Source organism: Cygnus atratus, chromosome 7 (genome assembly GCF_013377495.2).
Source record: "Cygnus atratus isolate AKBS03 ecotype Queensland, Australia chromosome 7, CAtr_DNAZoo_HiC_assembly, whole genome shotgun sequence".
NCBI lineage: Eukaryota > Metazoa > Chordata > Aves > Anseriformes > Anatidae > Cygnus > Cygnus atratus.
Genome location: NC_066368.1, coordinates 32,154,713 through 32,176,929, shown reverse-complemented (window position 1 = coordinate 32,176,929; position 22,217 = coordinate 32,154,713). Strand labels below are relative to the sequence as shown.

General features: G+C 42.0%; 1 protein-coding gene across 1 annotated transcript in view; it reads left to right on the top strand.

Annotated features, from left to right (window-relative positions):
• The first annotated feature begins 7,026 nt into the window (after positions 1-7,026).
• NRG3 (neuregulin 3) overlaps positions 7,027-22,217 on the top strand; it is a 401,196-nt gene continuing 386,005 nt past the window's right edge. Inside the window, exon 1 of the mRNA XM_035539071.1 lies at positions 7,027-7,735. Coding sequence (XP_035394964.1) covers positions 7,027-7,735 — 709 coding nt within the window. The remainder of the gene's footprint in view (positions 7,736-22,217) is intronic.

The window sequence follows — 22,217 nt, the reverse complement described above, 5'->3', positions numbered from 1 at the left end:
TTCTCCTGTCATTGTTTTCCATGTGTTAAAATCAGCAGCAATATTTGGCTTGATCTCTCATTTATTTGGTCATTATTGGCAGAAAAAAACAGTCCTTTGCGATATAACGTAATTGCTGAGACTGATAAGGAAGTTTTAGTCTACCTCTAGCCCTATCATATTTGGACTTCACCAGAGCATTCAAATTTATTTTAAGTTCTACTTTTCCATCACTATTTCATTACTGCCTCTAATACAGATTTCCTGTGCTTCTATTGTCCTGCTTTGTCTTTGATCACTCTAATAACAGTAAAAAATAATTGAAACCATTTATACAAATATAATTTTTTTTTTTTTTTTGCATTTCACAGCTATGATGAGTGTACTGTTTATACAAAGACTGTAATACAAGGCAATTTTATTTACTATCAAAAGCAATCAAGACTGAAAAAAAAAAAAAGTATTAGTAACTAATTGTAGTTTAAGAGAAGGTAACAATTTAGAACTTCTTTTGAAGTCATCTGGAGGTGCACCATTTGACCTGTGATGTTCCCCTCAAAATTTTGCCATTTGTAAAGAGCATTCATGCCTCTGTGGTGGCAAGGTCAGAAATAGCTGAAACTAATTCACTATCTGGATGCCTCAAACACTTCTTGAATTTGACAGTCTCTGTTGCTTTGTGTTCATTTCCAGGAGAAACCCAGAAGGGATATGTTGGATACTTCAGACCTGTTACTGAAGGAATTTCCAGGGCTGTGTCTGAGCAGCAGAGTTGCTGCTGGAGCATTGGTCACCTGGAGGCTGCTGGCACACATCTTTGTCCCTCGCTAGGGTCATCAGGTAGAGGAGGATCCAGACAACTGCCCATCTTTCTCTCAGGTATGCTTTGCCACTAACCATCTTCACCCCTTTGGTAGCGTATGAAGAACACCACAGAAACAGTATGTTCTTCATCACTTCTCTGCAAAGATTACAGATGCTGCGCTGGGTGGTGGAACTAAAGGTATTTAAACCTTATTCACGATTCCTTGAGGCAGACTGGTAGAAGTGTGAGCATTTCCAGGATGTACCTAGTCTTGTCATGTAACAAAAGCTATGCCCAGATCATTTATCCAGCAACAACTGGCAGCAGAGTTCTTTGCATAGGATTGAAGTCCCTATTACATGGGACAGTGCACAGTTTTGTAAACAAAACAGCAAAGGAGTATACCAAATGTATACTCCCATTCTGCCTGATTAATTGGGATAAAGTGTATTAATTGGGATGGAAAAAGTGTGGGTTTCCTGGGGAAAAAAAATGGCAGTGATTCATAAGAGTAAGTAATTTTAACTTTCTTGTCTGTTGATGACTGATTGCTTCTTAAGCTTTCTCACTTGCTGGTGTCATCATTTTGTCCAAAATCTTGTAAAGGTTTGAATTTTGATTTAGGGCCTAGTCCAAGACAGACTGCAGTATACTGAAAGATTTCTGCTGACTTCATTGTGCTTTGGATCAAGCCCCTTTGATGGCATTTTGCACATTTGCTTTCAAATCTTTCTTTATTTGGCATCTTCAATTTATGTTCCTGATAAAAATCTCAGGGGTTACAATAGCTTGAAGAGGAATATATGCATTTCTGTTGTGTTCCAGTGGCTTCAGTATATCACAAGGGCATTGTTAAGAATAGCCACTATATATCTCAGTTGAAATCATTATTAAGTGTGTGCTTAAGGGACTGACACAATACCACTAAAATCAGAATTAAAAAACTACTTTGATTTCACTCTCGCCAGACAGAATTTTTCCCATTGAAATCCTTAGAATTTATGGTCAGCAGAGAATATTAAGAATTCGTCTTGATAAGACGTGACTAAGGCTTTTAGGATTGCAGTTATTTAGTAATAAATTCCTCCAAGGAAAATATTTGGTTTACTAATATTTCCTGATTGAAACATATTTTTGCAAGATTTGGGGTGTGTTTCTTTTTTTTTTTTTTTCTAATGTTATGCCGTGTCTCAATTAATCACTATGAACCATGCCAAGGGAGACTTTGAATTGCACATATCCATTAATGTAGATTCAAGTGTAATTCTAAATATTTAGTGGCAGCTCTGGCACTTGTAAATGGGCTATGAGTGATCTGAAAAAGTTGAGGACACACTGACTGTTGATGAGCAATAAGCATACTTGCACCATTTGAAAGGATAGGTGTATTGTATCCAATTAATTTAGCCATGGGATTGTTATTCAGAGTTTATATTGCAGTGAGAGAGAACAGACTTTTCTCCTTATTCTGAAATTAACTGTCACTCATCTCGCACCTGTGTGAGACTGACATAATGCTAACTGGCAGCTTGCTAACGTCTCAAATTGGTGTCATGCCTTTGAACTCTGTGGTGGATTTTTCACTTGTTGCAACTTGTGCTGTTTCTCCACCACTACCAGAAGCACTCACGACATCCTGCATAAAAATACAAGGTGGGATACTTTGGGCTTTATGCTATGCACCAGTATGTAGATCAAGTCTCTTTACAACATGTTTGTTGAATAAAACTTAGTCTGTCTTGCCTAATAGCGATTTTAGCAATCATTACAGGAAAGAGTACTTTAGTTCTGAGTGGTGATTAATGGGATCAGTGGAAAACCACTTATATGTTTCATATGAAAGAAAGAATAGAAATACACCTCAGACAAAAAGGAAGGTTCTCCATGATTGTGAACCAGCCATGAGGGGCACATATGCTGTAGCTGAGTAGAGGATGAAAACTAAGAAGAAAGATGAAGTAAGAATATTCAAATGCCCTAGTTTGAGAAAATACCCCGGGAGTGTAACACCTACTGATAGATCTGGCCACAATTCCAACATCTTTTGTTTGTGAAATTCTGGTTTGGTTGCCACGTCCAATTTCCCAACTATCAGAATAAAGCAAATGAGGTGAGCACAGGAGGAACACAGAATTCGGAGGGAATGTTTATGTTGTCAGCAGCCAATCGCACCCTAAGGCAAAGTAACTGTAGAGGTTTTGTTGCCCACAGCTTCAGATAATATTTATATGAATTAATGATGAATGTCTTCAGATATTTTGTGAAGCTGGAGAGGAAAGACAGGCTTCTAACTGTGTGTGTATGTGGGATTTGAATATAAGCATCTCAAATGCTTGCTGTTTGGGAGCTAAAACAGATGTGGTTCCAAAAGGGTCTTATTTTCCATTTAGAATTTTTGTTTCTTTTGTTGACTATTCTGAGGATAGTTATCCTGAGATCTTTAGGACTGCTTCCATGTTGATTGTTAAAGCAAATCTAACTCCTTTAACTTGTTTATTACATTTTGCTATTTGAAGATGATGTCACTGGTTCTGCTGTATGGAGGCAGATGTGAAGCCATCAAGAACACAACCCTTGTCACAGAACTGCTAGCTGTGGCATATCTACTGCACAGTCAAAACTTAAACTCCCTGTGACAAACAAAACAATATATTCATGAACAGTATATCGGTCGTGTGTGTCACATCAGTCCTTAAGAAAATACCACTTCTGACTTCACCATGGATAAATTATTTAATTCCATCTGAGTTACAGATGTTCTCAAGGGGACACTGAGCATTTCTTAGCATTTTATGAAGAAAAATAAATTATATGTTGTTTTCTGATCATGACAAATATATTTCCAGAAGAGTAAAGAAGTTGGGCTATGATACAGAATGAGTAGGAAGAAATGCAAGTGAAATTTACAAAATACCTACGTAAATTAGAATTAATACACTGAACAGATTCAGTTTAACAAGAGTGGGCTGATTTGGAAAACTGATTATGATTTTAATATTAATTCTTGGGGACAGAGAAGTAATCTAGAATAATTTAGTCTGTGGTTTTGAATACATTGTAACAGCTTAACTGGTGGCTAAATTATTACAGAACAAGTTTTCCATGCACCACCTGCACTCAGCTGTCTGTCAAGGTGCATGATGTATTTCTGTAACACTTCAGAGTAGATGTTAAAGAGCTTATATTTTTTTTCTTTTATTTTTTTCTTTATTTTTTAACTGAAGGATACACTATTTGAAATACATTTGCCTTTACTATGGGGTTAAGGGGAAGCTACTTTGTGCTTGCTGTGTCAAGGCACATAGACATTTCATATTTTTAGACCAAAGAACTTTCTTCAAACAAGAAAGTAGTCAATGGTACAATCTTCATTATGGGGGATATCTGTTTTTAAGCAATCCAGTTAATGAAGGCATAGTGAAAGCATTCCCCAGCCAATTTAAATAATTGTTACTGTTTGTTAACCCCAATCGTAAGAATAGGAAATTGTAAGAAAAGAAGTCTGAAAAATCTTTACTCATAATACAGGAAGTCTTTCAATATTAAACGATGCAATGGCTACACTTGAGTCATCTTAATGGTATCATATCCGGATGCCTTTCCGTAAGAACCATTACAAATTTTAGGAGCTGACAGCTTGAAAATCTTACTGGAGGGAAGAAATGTAGCTGAGGCAGATGAAATACTGAAAGACTTCAGGACTTGGTCATCCGCACTTAAAAGGACTTCAGGCTCTTCAAGCTCTCTCTCTTGTGAGGGCTGTAAAATGCTTTTCTTGTGTTATGTTCTCCCAAGATGCATGTACAAATTGTTTGAGAATGAATACAAAGAACAATTCATACAGAGTTTGAAGAACAGCAGTATGGTTGCAGAAGAGGCAAGAGCTAAGGGGCATTTGTACAGGCAGTGCAATGCCTGGAGCAGGACAACAGTTTGCATAGCTTGTGAGGAAGGTGAGGGCTGTGCAGGACAGGCACTCACAACTGTAAGCCCCTAGTTCTACATTTCCATAAGGAATGCCGGATTCCAAAAAAAATCTATGACAAAGCTTCTATGGATTTCTAAGACATCCTTATCTTGCTCATTTTCTTGCTTTACTGGGCATCCGCTTAAGTAGTGAAGAGTTCTCCTGTGGTTGTCTCTGAATGCCTTCAACCAATCCTTTTCCTCTTTGTCAAAGGGTTAGAAATTTGTATATTAATATTTTCCAATGCCAAAGTGTTTTTCATGAGAAAGGGTTTAAAGAGTGTGCTTACCCAATAAGCCGTTTCCCCAGATTTCCTGATAGCTGTGAGCACAGGCCTGTCCTAGCAAAGCGGCCAGGCTCCAGTCGGATTGCTCACTGTGACAATAACCTCAGTGTCTACCTAATGCACCTTTCATATAATATTATTAATGCTATTAACATTCCTTCTGAGCAGAAATTCAATATTTTGTTTTTCATATTTGTGTATATACAGAACAAATGTATTTCACATTTTGTTTCCGTTGTTTTCTGCTCAATTATTCTGCCTCAATATTAACATGCCTCTACGTAAACGGCTAAGGAAATCATACCTAAGTGTCATTACCACAATGACACTGACGGATTAATAGTTCAGAAAAAAAAAGGGGTTTCAAAACATCTGCGCATATATAATTTTATAGGTCACTTTCTAAAATGTCGAAAATTGCAATAAAGCCACCCTTTGGTGCACCGCCGTTGACCCTCCAGTGACCACCCCAGCCGACGAAATGTTTTGCCCAATACGGGAGTGGAAAGGGGGCGGTGGTGCCTCCAGAGCTGCTGTGGGCAGGTGGGAGAGCAGTCTGGGTCCCAAACTTGTCTGGCTGCAGGCTCGGGATGCGGCGGTCCCGGCAGTACCCCCGGCTGCGCGGGGGGACCGTCCCTTTGTTGCAGGTGCCTGCTGCCGGTTTCCGTTTTCCCGTAGGGAAATCCCTTTCAGAAACAACAGCAAATGCTGCTTAGTGCTGGTTATCAGGTAGCATCAGCCTCAGGAAGCAGCTCCTCGTCCCGAGCCCTGGTCGTTCGCTAGGAATCTTCTCCGGAGGTGTCTCCACCTCCCTCCACACGTCTTTTTGGACATACAGCGGCAGCCTATTGGATTACTGTCCCAGGATGGGGTCAGGCGCACCCCCTTACCCCCCCCCCCCTTTTTTTTTTTTCTTTTCCTTCTTTTCCTTCCTTTTGCCGTAGCATCCACCCTCCCGAGGGGTTTGCCTGGATCATTTATTTATCTTGTGCGCATTAAGAAACCACCATTAGGCTTTGGTGGGAGGCGCCTTACTTTCTGCGCGCTAGCCTGCCTCCCTTGCGCCGCGCTAGGAATGCACAATTGAAAAGGAGCTGCAAGCTTGGCAGGAACTGCCTTGTGCGTGCCTATTCGGTGGCCGGATCCGTATTTATGCCTCCTGGACCACTGGCGTCCCCTGCTGCAGGGTGTCCTTTCCATCCCCTGGATTTTACGTTCTTTTGTATTTTTCGCTCGGGAAACCTCGGCGGAGTTTCGATGCCGGGCCGGACTTGAGCGCGGAGGAGCGGCGGGGAGCGGAGCCGCGCCGAGCCGAGCCTCCTGCCCCGGGCCCCGCCCGCGGATCGGCCTCCCTGGCCCGGCGCCGGCCGCGGGTTGGCCGCGGGGCCGCGGAGTGGCGGCTGCGCCTCCCCGCCGCCTCCCCGCCGCGCAGCCGGGGGATGCTGGAGCCGCCGCCGCTGCCGCTGCGCCGCGGCCGGGCATAGGCGGGAGGCGAGCGGGCGGGGGAGGGAGCGGAGGAGAGGAAGACGACTAGGAGAGAGCCCCTGGCCCCGAGGGGCGAGGAGAAGGAGAGGCGAGAAGGGACGCGGATGTGAAGGAATGTGCCTACCCGCCGCCGGGACCGCCAGCTTGGGGTGACAGCCGGCATCGCCGAGGGAGGAGGCTGGATCTCGCGACCCACCGCACGGAGGGGAAAAAATAAAATAAAATAAAAAAGAAGGAGAGAGGAGAGAAGGAAAGACCTGGGAGCGGAATCAGAAGAAGGAGAGCCGAGAGGCGAGGAGCCGGGCGCCCGGCGGATGGCGCGGCCGTCCCGCTGACTCCGCGGCCGCGGGAGGCTGCGCGGGGCGCTGCGGGGCTCGCCATGCCGGGCTGCCGGCGGCACTGAGCGGGGCGCTCCCTCCGCGCCCCTCCGCCCACCTCCGCCGCATGCCGCCGGCAGCCGCGGCGCGCTGATGTCCCGGGGCCGCGCTGCGGACGGCCCCTAGGATGAGCGAGGGGGCTGCCGGCGCCGCGGCGCCCGGGGCGGCGGAGGCGGCGGCGGCGGGGGGCCCGGGCGGGGATGGGGCCGGGGGACCGCCGCGGGAGCTGCGCTGCAGCGACTGCATCGTCTGGAACCGGCAGCAGACGTGGCTGTGCGTCGTGCCCCTCTTCATCGGCTTCATCGGGCTGGGGCTCAGCCTTATGCTGCTCAAGTGGATCGTGGTGGGCTCCGTCAAGGAGTACGTGCCCACCGAGCTGATGGACGCCAAGGGCGTGGGGCAGGACCCCTTCTTCCTCTCCAAGCCCACCGCCCCCCCCCGCGGCGCGGAGACCACCGCTGCCGCCACGCCGCGGCCGCCCAGCCGTGTCAGCCCCCGCCTCACCACCATGAGCCGGGCCCCCCCGCGGCCCCCCGGCACCCGCGGCCCGGCTCGGGGCGCCCCGAGGCCCACGGCGGCCCGGCACCCCGCCGCGCCCCACACCGCGCCCCCGGCCAGCGGCCCCCCCGGCCCTGGTCCCGGTCCTGGTCCCGGCCGCAGTGCCCGGCCGCCGCCCGCCGCCCCCAGCAGCCCGCCGCTGCCCGCCTGGCCCACTGCGGCACACGCTACCTCCTCCTACAAGATCTACGTCCACGACTCGGCGCCGTCCTGGACCCTGTCTCCCTTCCAGGAGTCTACCACCACCACGCCGGAGGCCAGCACGACTCCCAAAACCCGTAAGTACAGCCAGCCGGCCCCTGCCCTCGGGGCTGCCCCACGGGGGGCCGCCAACTTTGCGCCCCTTCTCTCCCTCCCCCTCAGAGCCCCCCCCGGCAGGTTCCCCACTCGCGTGGTGGGTGTCGAGGTGGAGCGGCCATTTGCGGTGCCCCATCTCGGTGCGGTTTGCGGGGAAGCCTCCGCCGCCGGGCCGGGCTGAGGACGGCACCCGGGAGATGCGGAGAGCACGGGGGAGCTGCCGGGCGTCGGCTCCCGGCAAGGGGCAGGTTGCTCCTCGGGAGCTAGGGCTGGCGGGGAGGGAGTTTTCTTCTGCTTTCCGCACGGTCACCTCCCTAGAAAAAGCAAGCCTTTGGCCCAGGAAGGATGCTCGCTCCCTCCGTGCATCCCAGCGGCCGGCTGCTGGAAGGGGCCCCCGCTAGCTCCCCCGGAGGGGGGCACCGGGGCACCCGGACACCCCCGAACATGCAGAGGCTCCTGTCTGTACCGTGCCGTCCGCAGCCTCAGCCCGTAGCTGACTATTTCTTTTAAGCAGAGGAGGGGGCTAGCTCCCCGATTAATGTCTGGTGCCTGACTCTTCCTACTGCAAGGTGCAAAGCAAAGGATTTGGGTTAAATCTGGGAATTCATTTGGGTTGGGCACATCAACTTCCCACTTCTCGTAAAGGTTATCTAGGACGAATGCAATCCATGCCGAAAGAACTTGTGTGCGGTGCTGTTTAGTAAGATGCTCAATTACACTGTATTATAGTCTTCTGCGTTTTCTTGGATGCAGCATAGGAAATGAAGAGCCTGTGTCCTCCATTAACTCTTAGTCGCTTCTGCTAGGAGCATCAATTCAACTGAATGCTACCCTCTGGATTGCTTTTACTGCCGATGGCTCCCCTTCTGCATGTTAATGTATGGTTTTTCCATTGGACGATTTTGTCAGCTTGTCCTTTAAACTTTATTTTGTCTGTTAAATCTATTTGCTGATGAACCCCAGGACAGAGAGTATATGCACGGTGAACTGATCTTGTGAATTGACAAAATAGGAAGAACAGCAAATTGGACGTGTATGTGTGTGTGGGTGGGTGTGCAGGTGGCGGATGGCTGGGAACGATTACGAATAAAACTACCACTAAATCAGAACAGCAAACAAGGCAGTAACTTGCTTCCCCAGTGTCTGCTATGGCAATTGAGAAGGAGCCATCCCTTACAGGTGTGTCTGAGCCGGTTTGCTCTGTAGCTGCAGCCCAGGGAAGTTGGATGCTACCAGCAGGAAAATCTCTCATGGATCTGAGCTCTAGCTGTTCCATGCTAGGTATATGGAGCTGCACAGAACCCTGTTTTAAAACACGCGCAAAGGGAGCGTAATTTTCAGCCTGTGTCTCTGCTCGCAAGCTTTATGTGAAGCAGGTATCTTACACAGTGTTGCTAACTGCAGTGACATGTGTGCATCTGAAATGCTGCTGGGGCTTGCTGGGTGGGATTTATCAGGGTCTAAACGCTCCCTTGCAATCTTTTCCTTTCTCCCCTTTCTATCTTTTTGGGTATGTAAAAGAAATCCGCTGCAACTTCCACCCCTCTATGCTGTCTCTTTACAAGGTATAGAAGGCAATAAAATCCTGGTTAATAAATAATGGTCGGCTGGCAGGACTCTCTTCCACACAAGGCACACAAAGGAAGAAAAAAGCCCATGATCTTGCAACGTTCCTGGCAGTTACGCAGTCTTGTAACTATTATTTGTTTTAGGGAGACTGCTAATACCTTTTACAGCAGGGTGTTTCCCCTCATTAAGTACAGCTGGGTTATAGGATGAAATGCAAGAAGTGCAAATCCAGCAGAAATTGACCCTGTTTGGGCACATTGATAGCAGAGATTATCATTAATGGAAGATTAAATAGATTGCATAAAACAGGATTTGAATTTGTAGGGCATGTGGAAATTTTTGTAAAGCCTACAGCTGTACTTTGCTGGTACACATAAGCATCTCTGAGGATATGTGTAGAATTCTCTGAGGCTGCAGTATCCACTGGAGGGGAGAGGGAGAAGAAATGTAGCCTTTCTGCCAGCAACTGCTGACATGGTGTGACCCTACAGCAGATATCTGCATCTGCCTCTTAACTTTGATTGTGGTGAATAGCAGCTCTTAGGAAGAAAGGAAATTATTTTGAAACAAACACATCCTCGTTTTTCCAGGGCTAGCTGCATGATCCTTCTGTGCCCATTGCTCCAGCTGCTATTGAAATGAAAGTCATGGATCCTGTTGTATCGTGTGAATACAAATCTGACACGACAAATCTGATGCCCCAGCTTTCAAAACAGAGCACAGCCTTGTGTAATCCTCTGGCTTGGCAAGGCACATATGTAGGCAGGGGTTGTAGGTTATTTAGCCTTTCACAGCTTTTAAGAAAAGAAGCAGCTGTCGTTGTTTATATTGCTTCATGTTGCAGTTTATTTGATTGTTTTAAAATGTAAAAATGGGCTCAAAATGTGGCTTAGGAAAATGGGATGCAAATCAGGAGTTCTGTCTTCAGAAAGCCAGATGATTGCCCACCTGAAGTAGATGTTGGTAAAGCCTTTTCTCTGTGTGTGTATTCATCTGAGGAGATGTTGTGAAATCTCTCACTTTTTTGTGGGTGTGCATAATGACAATAATTCTTGGTTGTGTTTCACTCAAAGTCAAGCTATGTGTTAGCTGTTTTGCAAGTTCTTGATGAAGATCCTTCAGGTTCTGACTAAGCAAAAGCCACTTACTCATCAGATCTCGCTCTGTGCCTTGTGCCTGCATGTGTTTCTCATGATCAGACACAGACTGTGGCTTTTCAGCACCAACCTCTCTACCCAGCGTTCAACATGACAATCAATCATTGATTTGGAAGGGCAGCCCGGCTTGTAGATTGGAAGAATCAGCCAACTGACTGAAACAGACTGGCGAGGTTTTATTTTTATTAAGCCATTGATTTCATTTCTAAAGAGTCATGCCCTGATTTTTCCAATATGCATTTTTCATGGTGTTCTGGGCTCTTCAGTAATGTTATTATCTTTAAATTGAGATACCATACTTATAAGAATTCCGGTGTGAATTCAGCTATGAAATAGCGCCGTGGTTTCTGTTGTGTTCATATGACCAAAGGCTAATGCAGAGAACTGAGGTCGGGCAGGTGGGGCTCAACTAATGCACAGTAACCAGGGAAAGAGATGTTAGAGACCTCTTAATCAATACATCTGGTGAAGTCCAATTGCGACCTTCCTTTTGAGTCTGGGCTGCTGCCTGGGTATACTTTGATTTCCTGCTAAAGATTTTCTGGTCCAGTCATTTATCCTAGTCATATCTCTGTCTGTTTGTTATGCACGGCATGGGTTCAAGTAACGAGCATCTGGCAGCTGAACTGCTACCAGCGCTGACATTTTGGTAAAAGCTGTTTTATTTTGCACTGACTCAAATATCTTTTTCACATTAAGGATGACACTTAGATGGAACTGCGGGGTTTTCACCAACTGGAGGGTGTAGTGGGAGGTGCCAAGCCGTAGTAAAACCAGACCTACTCTTCCCAGAGCTCTGAAGCATTCTGCCAACAAGTGACATGTCTCTGCGAACGCTTCGCGTTCTGATTGTGAGCTGTCATTGGAATCGAGGAGAGCACACGTGACTGTAAAGCACGTGCCTCTAACGTTGACTAAGATTAATATGTCAGTTATTTATCAATCTGTGATGCATCAAAAGCTGTGGAACCAAAAAAAAAATATTGAACAACTGGGAATTCTAAAAGCATTTGCTTCTCGTCCTCGTTCCCACTTGCTTTCTGTTCACATTACCGTGAGTCAACGTACCACAGACGTGGTTTGTGTTTCCCATCTTAAATACTTGTCAGCAGTACTGCCAAGATAAAAAATAATAGAGAATTGTAGTCATACCACTGAAGTGGAAGTAATTGTAATTTTATTTTTCCTATTTTATGGCTATAACTTGCTTCATCTGTTCAATTAAGGGGAATGATATTGGGCTTAATTTCGTTTTTTGTTTATAATGCCCTTTATAGTTAGGAACTAGCATAATTATCACTGAGCTCGTAAGGAAGTGGAATGTTTCAGTAAAAGTTACACTCACAGAAGTGTGCATTGATTCAGTTTGGATGTATTTCCCTTTTGTTGAAATATTTGTTGGAATAGCGTGACCTAGGAGAGCTTTCACAGCACTGGTATGATAAGAGGAAGGAATATGGCTGAAATTACTCCATGGTGCCTTTTAAGCCTGAAGAAAAATCTTTTGGGGGCTGTAAGGATTCTCATTACATTGATTTAAGCTGTGATCACTGGTAAAAGCAAAGCCTTGCATTTTATTTGGCATATTTTTTTAGCATCTATAGAAGAACATTATGTGATATATTATATGTTGACAACAGAATACCATTATTAAATTAAACTATTGATTCATTGCAAAGTATTATGCTAAAGTAATGTCAGTGGTTTGTCTAAACCCACAGAAAATGGAAATTAAAAATTAAAGCAGAAGACCTGTCTCTATCTACAGTATTGTGTCTAGTGTTGCAGTACATTTATCAACTGACTCATTGCTTTGAAACCTCCTGCAAAACCCAGCAAATGCAAGGATTGGTATGGATTTGGCTCTGACTTTATCTTTAAAATCTAGAGCTCATGTGGCTTTCAGGAAGCATCTAAAGCATACCGTTGTTTGATTTTGATGATTTCTCCCATGATTTGTTTGCAAACAGCACAAGAAAATGTGCCTAGTAAATTCATGGGGGATGACCTGGTCACAAAGATAAATAAATAAACCCAAACCAGAGTGTTCTGTACGTCTCTGAGGCTGGTGATTTCTTTTTTGGATTCTTTGTTGTGGCTTGAACAAGTTTGCAATACTCCATCTTCACTGCAGGCATGCAGGGAATACAGGCAAGCATTTGTACATTTGCTCATTCCCTGCATTTAAGGAGGATCTGGACCTCATGGACCGTAGTGACTGCTGGCTTGGTCTCTGCTTTGGTTGTGGTGCTTGGCCTTGCAGTGTGCATCAGTGAAGAAACTGCACTGAAGTCGAAGTGTGTTTGGTAATCTTAGGAGGCTTCATGGTAGCTAAGTGGACTGAAAGCCAAATTCAGGTGCATCTTTTTCACTTGAAAGTCTCTTTCAGGTTCTGCTGTCTGGGAGGGATTTGTTGTCACTGTTATTATTAAGCACAGGTATGTTTTCTTCCTTACAAGAGTGGACAAAATGCAACAGGATACTTTGGGCTATGGAGATAATTTCTTACTCCAAAGGACTTAGCTGTTGGATCAATATGGCGAGGGTTAGAAGCGTCCTCTAACAAGGAGGCTGTGCTCCGGATCACAATCATGACTGTGCTTTCTCATCACTCAGAACTAATTTCCAAGGTGGACATCTCTTAAACCTGCTTTCATACTTCTCCCTTTCCCTTCATACCTACTCTCAAGCCACTCCACTGGGTAAAGTACATCCTTAGTGGAGGAAAGTGGCTGCCTGCGAGGGTGGATCAGACAGGCTTGCCAAGCAGGACGCTTCTGACCAGAGCAAAAAAGCAAACAAGCATTGAAATGGAGCTCTAGGTAAGAGGCAGGGGAAGGAAGCACAGGTAGGTGGGCAAACATTTCTGAGTTTTTTTTTTACTTTTTCTTCAGGTTTCTGCAGCCCCTTGGGTAAAATACGTTCAAGAAGGGAAAAGTGAATCAAGTGGCCATAAGGAAAATTAAAATAGACTGCATTTAGAAATTTCACTTTCCTTTCAAAAGGTAAAAAGAATCAGTTAGATCAACTGCTCCAGGTGAAATTTGGTCATATCAGGGAAAATACATTTACAAAATGCTTATTGCTAAATGTTTAGATGCTTGTTTCTGGAACTCTATCAATATCTTTTTGACTCCAAAGGTACATGTACTTAGGTAATATTTAAAAATATAGATGAGTAAAACCTACTACAAAATTTCCAGTATTCCATCCTTTCTGACTCCTCCAAGTATTCTGTCCTCCAGTGTAGTATTCTGCATTTCCAAAGCTGTGTTTCTCTTGCAGCATGTAAACAGGAGGATTTTATGACTTTCATGCTGGAGGTGTGATGACTGATTGCTGACTGCAGGAGACTATTCAGCTTCAAAAATAATTGGTTTAACAACAGATTAGAACAGATCAGAACAGAGCTTTTTAAGTCCAAACTCATTTATGTTTTTTCTTAAGAGTAAGTTGAATTTTGCATTTTTGCAGGAACTAAAGGGAAAGCTTAAGTAGAATGGAAGAGGCTCACCATTCAAATCTTGCTGCAGTAGCTTTGAATGAGAGCATCACTGGGAAAGAAGATGAGGTGAAACTTTGGTCTGACATACGACAAGAAATTCCTGTTATAGTCCCTGGGAGGGAAAAAAAAAAAAAAAAAGGGCCCAGCAACTTGCACAATCTCCTCTTTTTGCTGTAACATCTCCTTTTTGTTTGCTCCTTTTTTGACCTATGGTTTGGCTTTTCCTTTCTAAATTAGAATTAATCCCTTAGCAATTCCAAGACATTGATGGCTGCGTCCCATCCTAACCCCATCCCCAGCTTGTGTTTTACATTCTCATGGAAGATGCACATAAGTAATGCACTTATGTTGGCAATATGGTAGGTGCTCTTTGTAGAAAACTGAATTGATATTTAGCAAAGACCTTTCACTGAGGCATTCTGTAACTTTGCTAGCAAAGAACTGAGGAAAATGTATATTGGTAATGCTCTGTGTAGAAGTTATGCTGCATTAAGTAGCTCAGTCTTTATTTTTTATAATGAGATTGCTATATGGCCCAGTTTTGCAAACATGGAGGCCCAATTGAGGGCGTGCAAGGTGATGCCTTTTGTAGACTTATGCATGTGCAGAATCAGGGTCAATTTATGTGAACATCTGTGTGATTAAATCTGTTACTGTGTCTTAGATTGCAGTGTCAGTGCTTACAAACTGTGCCTGTTTAACTAAAAGTACATCAGCTTGAAAGTGCCGCTTTTTAAAGGTTGTCAGCATTATTTAAATGTGCCTATTAGAGTTGAACTTCCATTGATGTGTTTTCTTTTTTGCTTTGTGTGTGTGTGTGTTTAGTACTACCATGAGAAATGCACCATTATGCTGTGTATTTTTGCCTGAAATATGTTCTGTAGTAAAATCTTTGTGTTCTGGGGGATTGTGGTTGGTTAGCTGGAGACTGTCAGGAGACATGTTGGTCGTGGATTTTTTGCATCTAACTTCTAAAGGATTTCCTTCTCTGAATTTTATATATTTTTGTATTATTCTGGAGAATAATACTTCCGTTTTTTATTGTTGTTTTTCTCTGTATTACTTCTTCAGCTACAAATATGCCAACACTTTTTTTTCTAAAGCATGTAGATATAAAATGTTTTCTGAAACATTAGAGATGCTCAGTTGTATTTTAAGATATAAGGATTTTTAAAAACAATAACATTATTTTCACATTTTTTCATTTCACAGCATCATTACTGTTAAAGTTCAAGATTCAAATTCAATAGGAGCTGAGCCTAGATTGCTGGTTGTTACCAGCTAGAGGGGCTATAGCTCTGCATAACAGCAAACCATTAAATTAGTATTAATAACAAAGTGCTTCTTTTACAGATTTGATTATTCTCATTGATGTCAGAACTTACAAAGGGAGCATTTGAGATAAGATGAGGTTATTATCTTGGAATATCTGTGGTGGTCTCTTTTTACTGCACTGACAAGGGTTTCTTTCTAACGTGTGATGCAGAAAACGTGTAATCTAGCCTGCAATGCTGCTTCTAAATGTAAACAAGATTTTAACAAAAACAATCAACTTGTATAAAGCATGTTAAATTATACTGCACTGTGCAATGCTAATATGTTACTTGTGTCTCCCATCTCCATGCACAATAAAATAGCATTTTCAGTAGAGTGCTCCAAGTGGTTGACAGCTGTAGCTCTCTAACCTTCTCAGTGGTTGAGCAATACTGGTAAATATATTTTAAAAAAAAAGACATAGGGAATCTTTGTTTCCTTTCCCCCTGTGAATTACAGTGCAAGTGGGGAGAGGGGTATCACTGAAGTAGTGTCAAGCTATTCCAGAAGTTCTGACTTGAGAATTGGTTGTGTAATTCTTCCTAAAAACAATCTATCAATTGTTTAACAAAGAGCTGTGCTTTGTTGTTGTTTTTTTAAGAGCAGTGGTGTGTGGAGAGGAAAATAATTTTCTTGTTCAATCTGTCAGTGAATTTGCCAAAGAGAAACAGGGTTTTTGTTTGAAACTTAGAGACACGCTGCACTGAAATGTTACAATCATTTTCCTGCCTTTTAACTGTATCAAAGATGAAAAATTTGCAGTGCCAGGGTTCAGTGGGCAGCAGGTTCAGGAACTTCACTGAGGAGATTAGTCTGCTGAATGTCAGTGCTCCTGATTTAGGAGGGTAGAGGTACTTCTATAATTATTTCATAAATAGCTAAACCGCATTAGTCTTTAGCCTCCAATCTGACCCAGCTACGTAAGGGTCACAGTGTTGAAGTTCAATCCTCTCAATTTTTATTATATTTTTTTTTCCACTAAAAAGCCAAGAAGTCACATATAAATACATGCAGCAAAGCCTTTTCCTTAAGTAGTTGGGGTTTCTTCTGCTTTTAGACTTCAGTCTTTTTAAAAATTTTGTAAATTTTCTGTTAACAAAACATATAAATAAACAACTGACTCACTGAAACATACAGTAAGACTATCTCAATGTAATAAAGTTAGTTACAGTTAATTTTCATCAATCAAAAATATTGGAGTTAGAAAAATTCAGGTTGCATATGAAAACTATTTGTAAATTTAGTATTTGTAAATCTTTTAACAGGTAAAGTTACTCAGTGTGAATGCTGTTTCTGAGGTTATAATACATGCTTTTAAATTATCTTAAAGCAACGTAGAAATGATTCAGTCTTTGCTCTTAAACTGAGATTATGTACTTACATATCAGGTTTGCATTGTGCACAAAGGCTTTTTTCCCACCAAGGCTGCTCTGGCAGGAGGTTGCACCTTTGCCTCAACTAATTACCTCCGGAGCTGTGAAGCTGATGACCTTGACATGCATGAAGATGATAAAAACAACCCAGAAAATGCAGCATAGAGGATACCTTTAGAGTCATGGGGCTTACAGACTGAGGGCTCATTGAGGTATCTTTGCGCTGGGGAAGGTGAATGTTTGCCACTTGGCAATTTGCTGTCGCCTTCCCTTAGATGAAGGGCGGCGGGTGGGCAGTGGAGGTGGGTGGGCTGTGCCTGTCCTTGCTTCTGCTCCAGAAGCTCCCCTTCCACACAGCCTGGGCTGAGAAGGCATAGCCTTTGCCTTGCCTCTGCCAGCATTAACTGTCCTGTCTTGTTCTCTGCAAAAGCACAGAGGAAAAGAAATGTTTCTAATACCCTTTCATATCTGCTGCACATTCATTACAGAGGCTTACTTAGTCCTAAATGAAAAGCAAGAATAGTAACTTAATATTTTAAATTGGTTCTAGAAATATATGCCTGCAAGAGGGAATTCATACAGGTTTTAGTTCTTGGATGGCTGGTTTTAATCTGAACATACAAAGCTGAAATTTTAGTGTGTGATATGGTTAAGAGAGGAAGTAAGAAGAGATTATTGTAATTTTTATAGGAGATTGAAGAGTTTGCTTCATCTACTGAATTTCTGTAACAGGGTGCGCTGCGAGGCTTGATTAAACCTTGTGTTTACTTACATTTGGAAAGCTATCATCCATTACCTTGGCAGATGTAGGGGATTTGTAGCCAGCCTCACCTTCAGTGCTGTAAGGTGCTTCTGTAAATGTGAACAAACACAATTTGAGGAGCTGCTGAGTAAAGGCTCCTCACTCCTTGTTTGCTTACGGTGCATGTTTTGGCAGCATGGACAGTTATGTATTCTATTTTGACCATCAGGAATAAATGTATTTTAGTTATTTTAACAATGATCCTGGCTGGGGAGTGATGTACCTGCAGAATATGAAGTGTATTGGACAGGCCCAAGCTAAAAGTCCTTATGGTGAAGAGGTTATTGTGGGTAGTCCTGCAGTGAGGATGAAGTATCTGAGGTGATGAGAAGAATAATCAATCTTCTGAAATGTTTTAGTTTTGCATACTGTGAGAATTTTGTCATTTTAAAAGCAGTGTGGGTGTACTAGGGAGCTTTTTTTTTTAAAAATGACAATCACACAAAGGAGACACCATAAGATTATATCTAATTAATTAAATACATTACGTTTGAATTATTTGATTAGAGATTATTTTTCAACCATCCCATAATAACATTCTAATACTCTCTTAATGTTTTCTCAAGTTTGTAATCCTGTTTATTGATTCAATCTATGTGACAGCATAGACTCTTGGCCTTTCTCCTTAGTAGATACTGGTTAAATATAGTACAAATATACTATAAATATAGTATATTTTGTGTAGTGAAATATAGTAACCATCATAACTCAATAACTAGCTGGGACACACAGATTTTAAAGAGAGAAAAGCTGTAAGAAGGCTGTTCTAAATGTGATCTGATTCTGCAGAAATACATTCCACAACTTTTTATGTCACTGGCTGTGGCTTTGAAGACTGCATAGGAGATTAAAATGCAGAGTATGAATTAGGATTTGTGGATCTGGTCTCTCATGTAATGGAGTATTCAGTGGGATCTGTGGGCTGTTCTTGCAGTTTCTTAAGAATCATAGGAAGAGGCAGGCTAGACCACAGGCAGGTACTGGACTGAATGCTTTACATGTACACCAAGAACCAAAGCTGCTTAAAGAATGTAGAGTCCAGAACATAATGAAGATCTCCTAATTAGCACAAGTTTTTGGTCAATCTCCACATTGGCAAAGAGGTAATTAAAAACTTTGACGTTGAGTCCAGTTCTGCATAAACAAAGCTGGGGATAATCAAAGGGATAAATAAAGTAAATAGCAGGGTATTAGATTAAATACATGTGATATGGAATTTCGGTAGTAGTTATAGAAGATAAATTGATGTTTAAAAACCAACCAAACAAAAAAACCCTGCCACATAATTCCTGAGATTCAGCTTTGTTTCATGTCTTTGTTAGCTACTTGTATAATAATTTCCTACATTACAGAACAAAATAACTTTTCCCACTGGGTATTGAGAAAGCACATCACATAGTGCATAAATGGAGGTACTTTGTATAAAGACAGTGCTAAAGCTTGAATAAATTGTGATGCACTATTGTCTTTGAAGCTCTGTCCTTTGTTGTTACAACCGAAATTACCTTGACTTTGAAGAAAGTTTTCCTACTTCTACCAGAAAATCAGACTTCAATGGCGTAGTGCTGTTATAATAGACAACCGCTACAGAATTACTTCATTTTCACAATTTCAGCTTGCTTATTAGTCTGTAAGTCATCCCCAAAAGTTTTTCAAGCCTCAGTGATGGTAACAGATAATAATTGGTTACTGGAAGTTAGCAGACCTAGAGCCTTCTTTTCCTCAAGATCAGGTTTTCTTATTTGTGAAATAAAGATATGATGAAGAAGGTGAAAAGTGAGAGGTGTGTTATAATGAATGTTTGAAAAATTATAAGGAAATGCAATTAATTTAATTTTTGGAATATATTTGGATATCATCAATTGTGCCATTGATTGTGTATGATCATTTTCAGTAATTGTCTAATAGTGAAATCTGTCAGACTTCGGTATTGCAAGGGAAGGGATGGAAGCTTTTATTTTTTAGGTGATTTGAAAGTGTCTCTCCAAATATAGCCAAGATATGTGTCTGAATAGCAAGGGTGTATCTTAAAGCAGGACAGGGTTGTGCTCAGGACACCCTAACAAGCCAGTTATTCTAGTTAAGAATTCTTTCCTTTTTGTCCTGCAGTGAGATGAGTCAGGTTTGAATTTGGGGCACTCATTAGGCCAGCAGCTGCCATTATGACAACCCATTTAAATCTTTTTAGCTTGACTTTATAGCCAGTTGTCACCAGGAATTTTAGTAACTACTGTGTTTTATATTGCTGCCTTGCTATATTTTAGAACTGAAGTGTTATTGTTGCCATATCTCACATCAAAAGGAAGAAACATATTCAGTATGGTGTAGTCTTCTATACATAGAGGCAAAGTGCTCTCTGAGTAGGTGGGATCCTCAGCCAAATCCAAACCCAATGAGATAAGTGAGAATAAGTGGGCACTAGCTAACGTTTAAAATAAACAGTTACAAAGGAGTGACTTGCTTACCCTAGTCTCTTCTGCATTTGCTTATAGCTGACTTTTATTAAAGGTAGCTATGTTGATCTCTGAGGAAAAAAGATCTGTTGTAACAATAATAAATGTATTTATTACAGGAGATCTGTAATACAGGGTGGAGAGTGAGATTGTGTTTATAGGAGAGGTATTCAAGTAGATCAACTAATAGGAGAAAGTTGGCAGATTCTTTTTTTGGTGTCTCTTTGGTAATGTGGTATAAATGATTTCACCTTCCCCTTTTTCAACCTCCTTCTAATAGCATGAGTAACGTAAGCAAGGTTGTAGATGTGTTTTATTTTAATTAATCGAAAATGTTTCATAACTTCCACTGATATGCTTACCTTTAAAGTGTAAATAAATAAGTGTAAAACTTGATAAGTGATTTCCTATTTGCTTATTTATCCTGCTGTTAGTTTTGGGGTTTTAAAATGATGTCCGTATCAGTAAAAGATGTTAAAGGCATGTAAGAGACTGCTTGTCATCTTAAAATTCTTGTGTTTTCCAATTGTTTTACTAGTTCAGAGAAAGTCTTAGTATCATTGCTTATTACTGAAGAGTAATATTGCGTTAGCACCTCGACATATGACCCCAGTACAGTTGTTCCCATTGACGGCTCATTCAGTACGAATTTCAAAGCCCATGTGAAACGATTTATGGCAGAGCTTGAAAATATGTTTTGGTAATAGCCTTTTTAATGCCTTTAGGACATTTAATTGCCATTAAGTGGCATAATCTGCTGTTTGGAATGGAGAGCTGGGAGTATTCGGGTTGCAAATACAATAATGAAATGAATTGAGAACAAGGAGGAGTAATAAATGAATGGTTCTGTCCTATTAACAACTAGATTGGGCTCAGTGTCCTATTTATGACCAGAGTAAACGGTGTGCGTCACCTACAGTGGGATGTATTTTCCCCAACCTGTATGAGGTCTGATCCTGCCTGTGATGAAGTAGTACTAAAGCTGGGTTAATTTTGATAATAATGGCTCAAGGCTACAAATCTTCATTTGTAACGACTGAAGTCAGTGGCAGCTCTGCATGTGGCTGGATAAGGGGCACATTCAGATGCTGTCAGTCTGGCACAGCTGTGCCAGACTTGGATGTCCATTTTTTCTGAACAGTGAGCTGGTATCTGTATGGAAGGGTTTTTGGCAAGGTTTTTGTATTCTGCATGAATCTCAATGCTTCTGTCAATCTTGATTTGTAACATTCACATCATAATCTCATTGCATGAACATCAAAACACTAAGAAAGAGTTTGCAGTTTCAGATGTTTTGCTTTAAAAATAACATAAAAGTTTTCTTAGTGGTATGTCCATCCCTGTCCACTTATTTCAGTTGCGATAATGTGTCAGGGTGCTCAGCTAGTAGGCAGATAAGCATTAGGAGAAACTGTTTTTTTTTTTTGTGGACATCTATTTGAAGTGGTTGCATTGCTTCCAGGTTTTATTGGGGGTTTGCAAGTACAGCTGTATTAATGATGGTTGTCTTTTATAAGGGATGGCAATTCTGCTCTTAAAAGGAAAGACTATGCAGAAAATTAAAAATAAAGTTTGTGAGATAAACTGTTGAAGTAAGGTAATATTTGGCCATTTTGTAAGCTAAGACAGCATTTAAAAATTTAAGCAACCATTGCACTAATCCTGGAGAATCAAGGATCTCCTTGCTCCAAAGTCAGTGACGGTTTTGACCTAACATTTACTCTAGTAGGAAACAAATGGCTCATGTAGGTAGGCTCTTGGTACCCTAGACAGTTCTGCTTGTGTCTAGCATTTCTTTGTGAACTTGATGCAGTTGGTTTGGGTGGTTAGAATTTATCTCCAGAAGTCTTCATCTAGAAAAGTGGCTGTTCTTCAGAAAGTCAAGTTGTACAGTTTTGCAGCTTCATGTTCTAACAGCTACATGAAGACTGAACTTGAAAAGGTTTCAAGGTCATTGCTTAACAAGAGTTTACACTAAAACAGATAGAGGCCTCAGACTCGTTATTAAACAGTTCAGATTAAAAAAAAAAAAAGAGACAAAATAAACAACAACAAAAAAACACAGTTCTCCAAAGTCTTTCTTTGTAAACTGAATGAAACTTTACCAAATGACTGACTTCCCATGGAGACAAGCAATTGATTGTGTAACTGGTATACATAGCCACTGTGAAATGCATCACAGAAAGTGTGATTTTAGATGATTTTGTAAACACACCTAAAATCACACTGTATATTTGGAGTCTTAACATGAAATCAAGATACGATCAAAGGAAGACTTGATACTGCAATT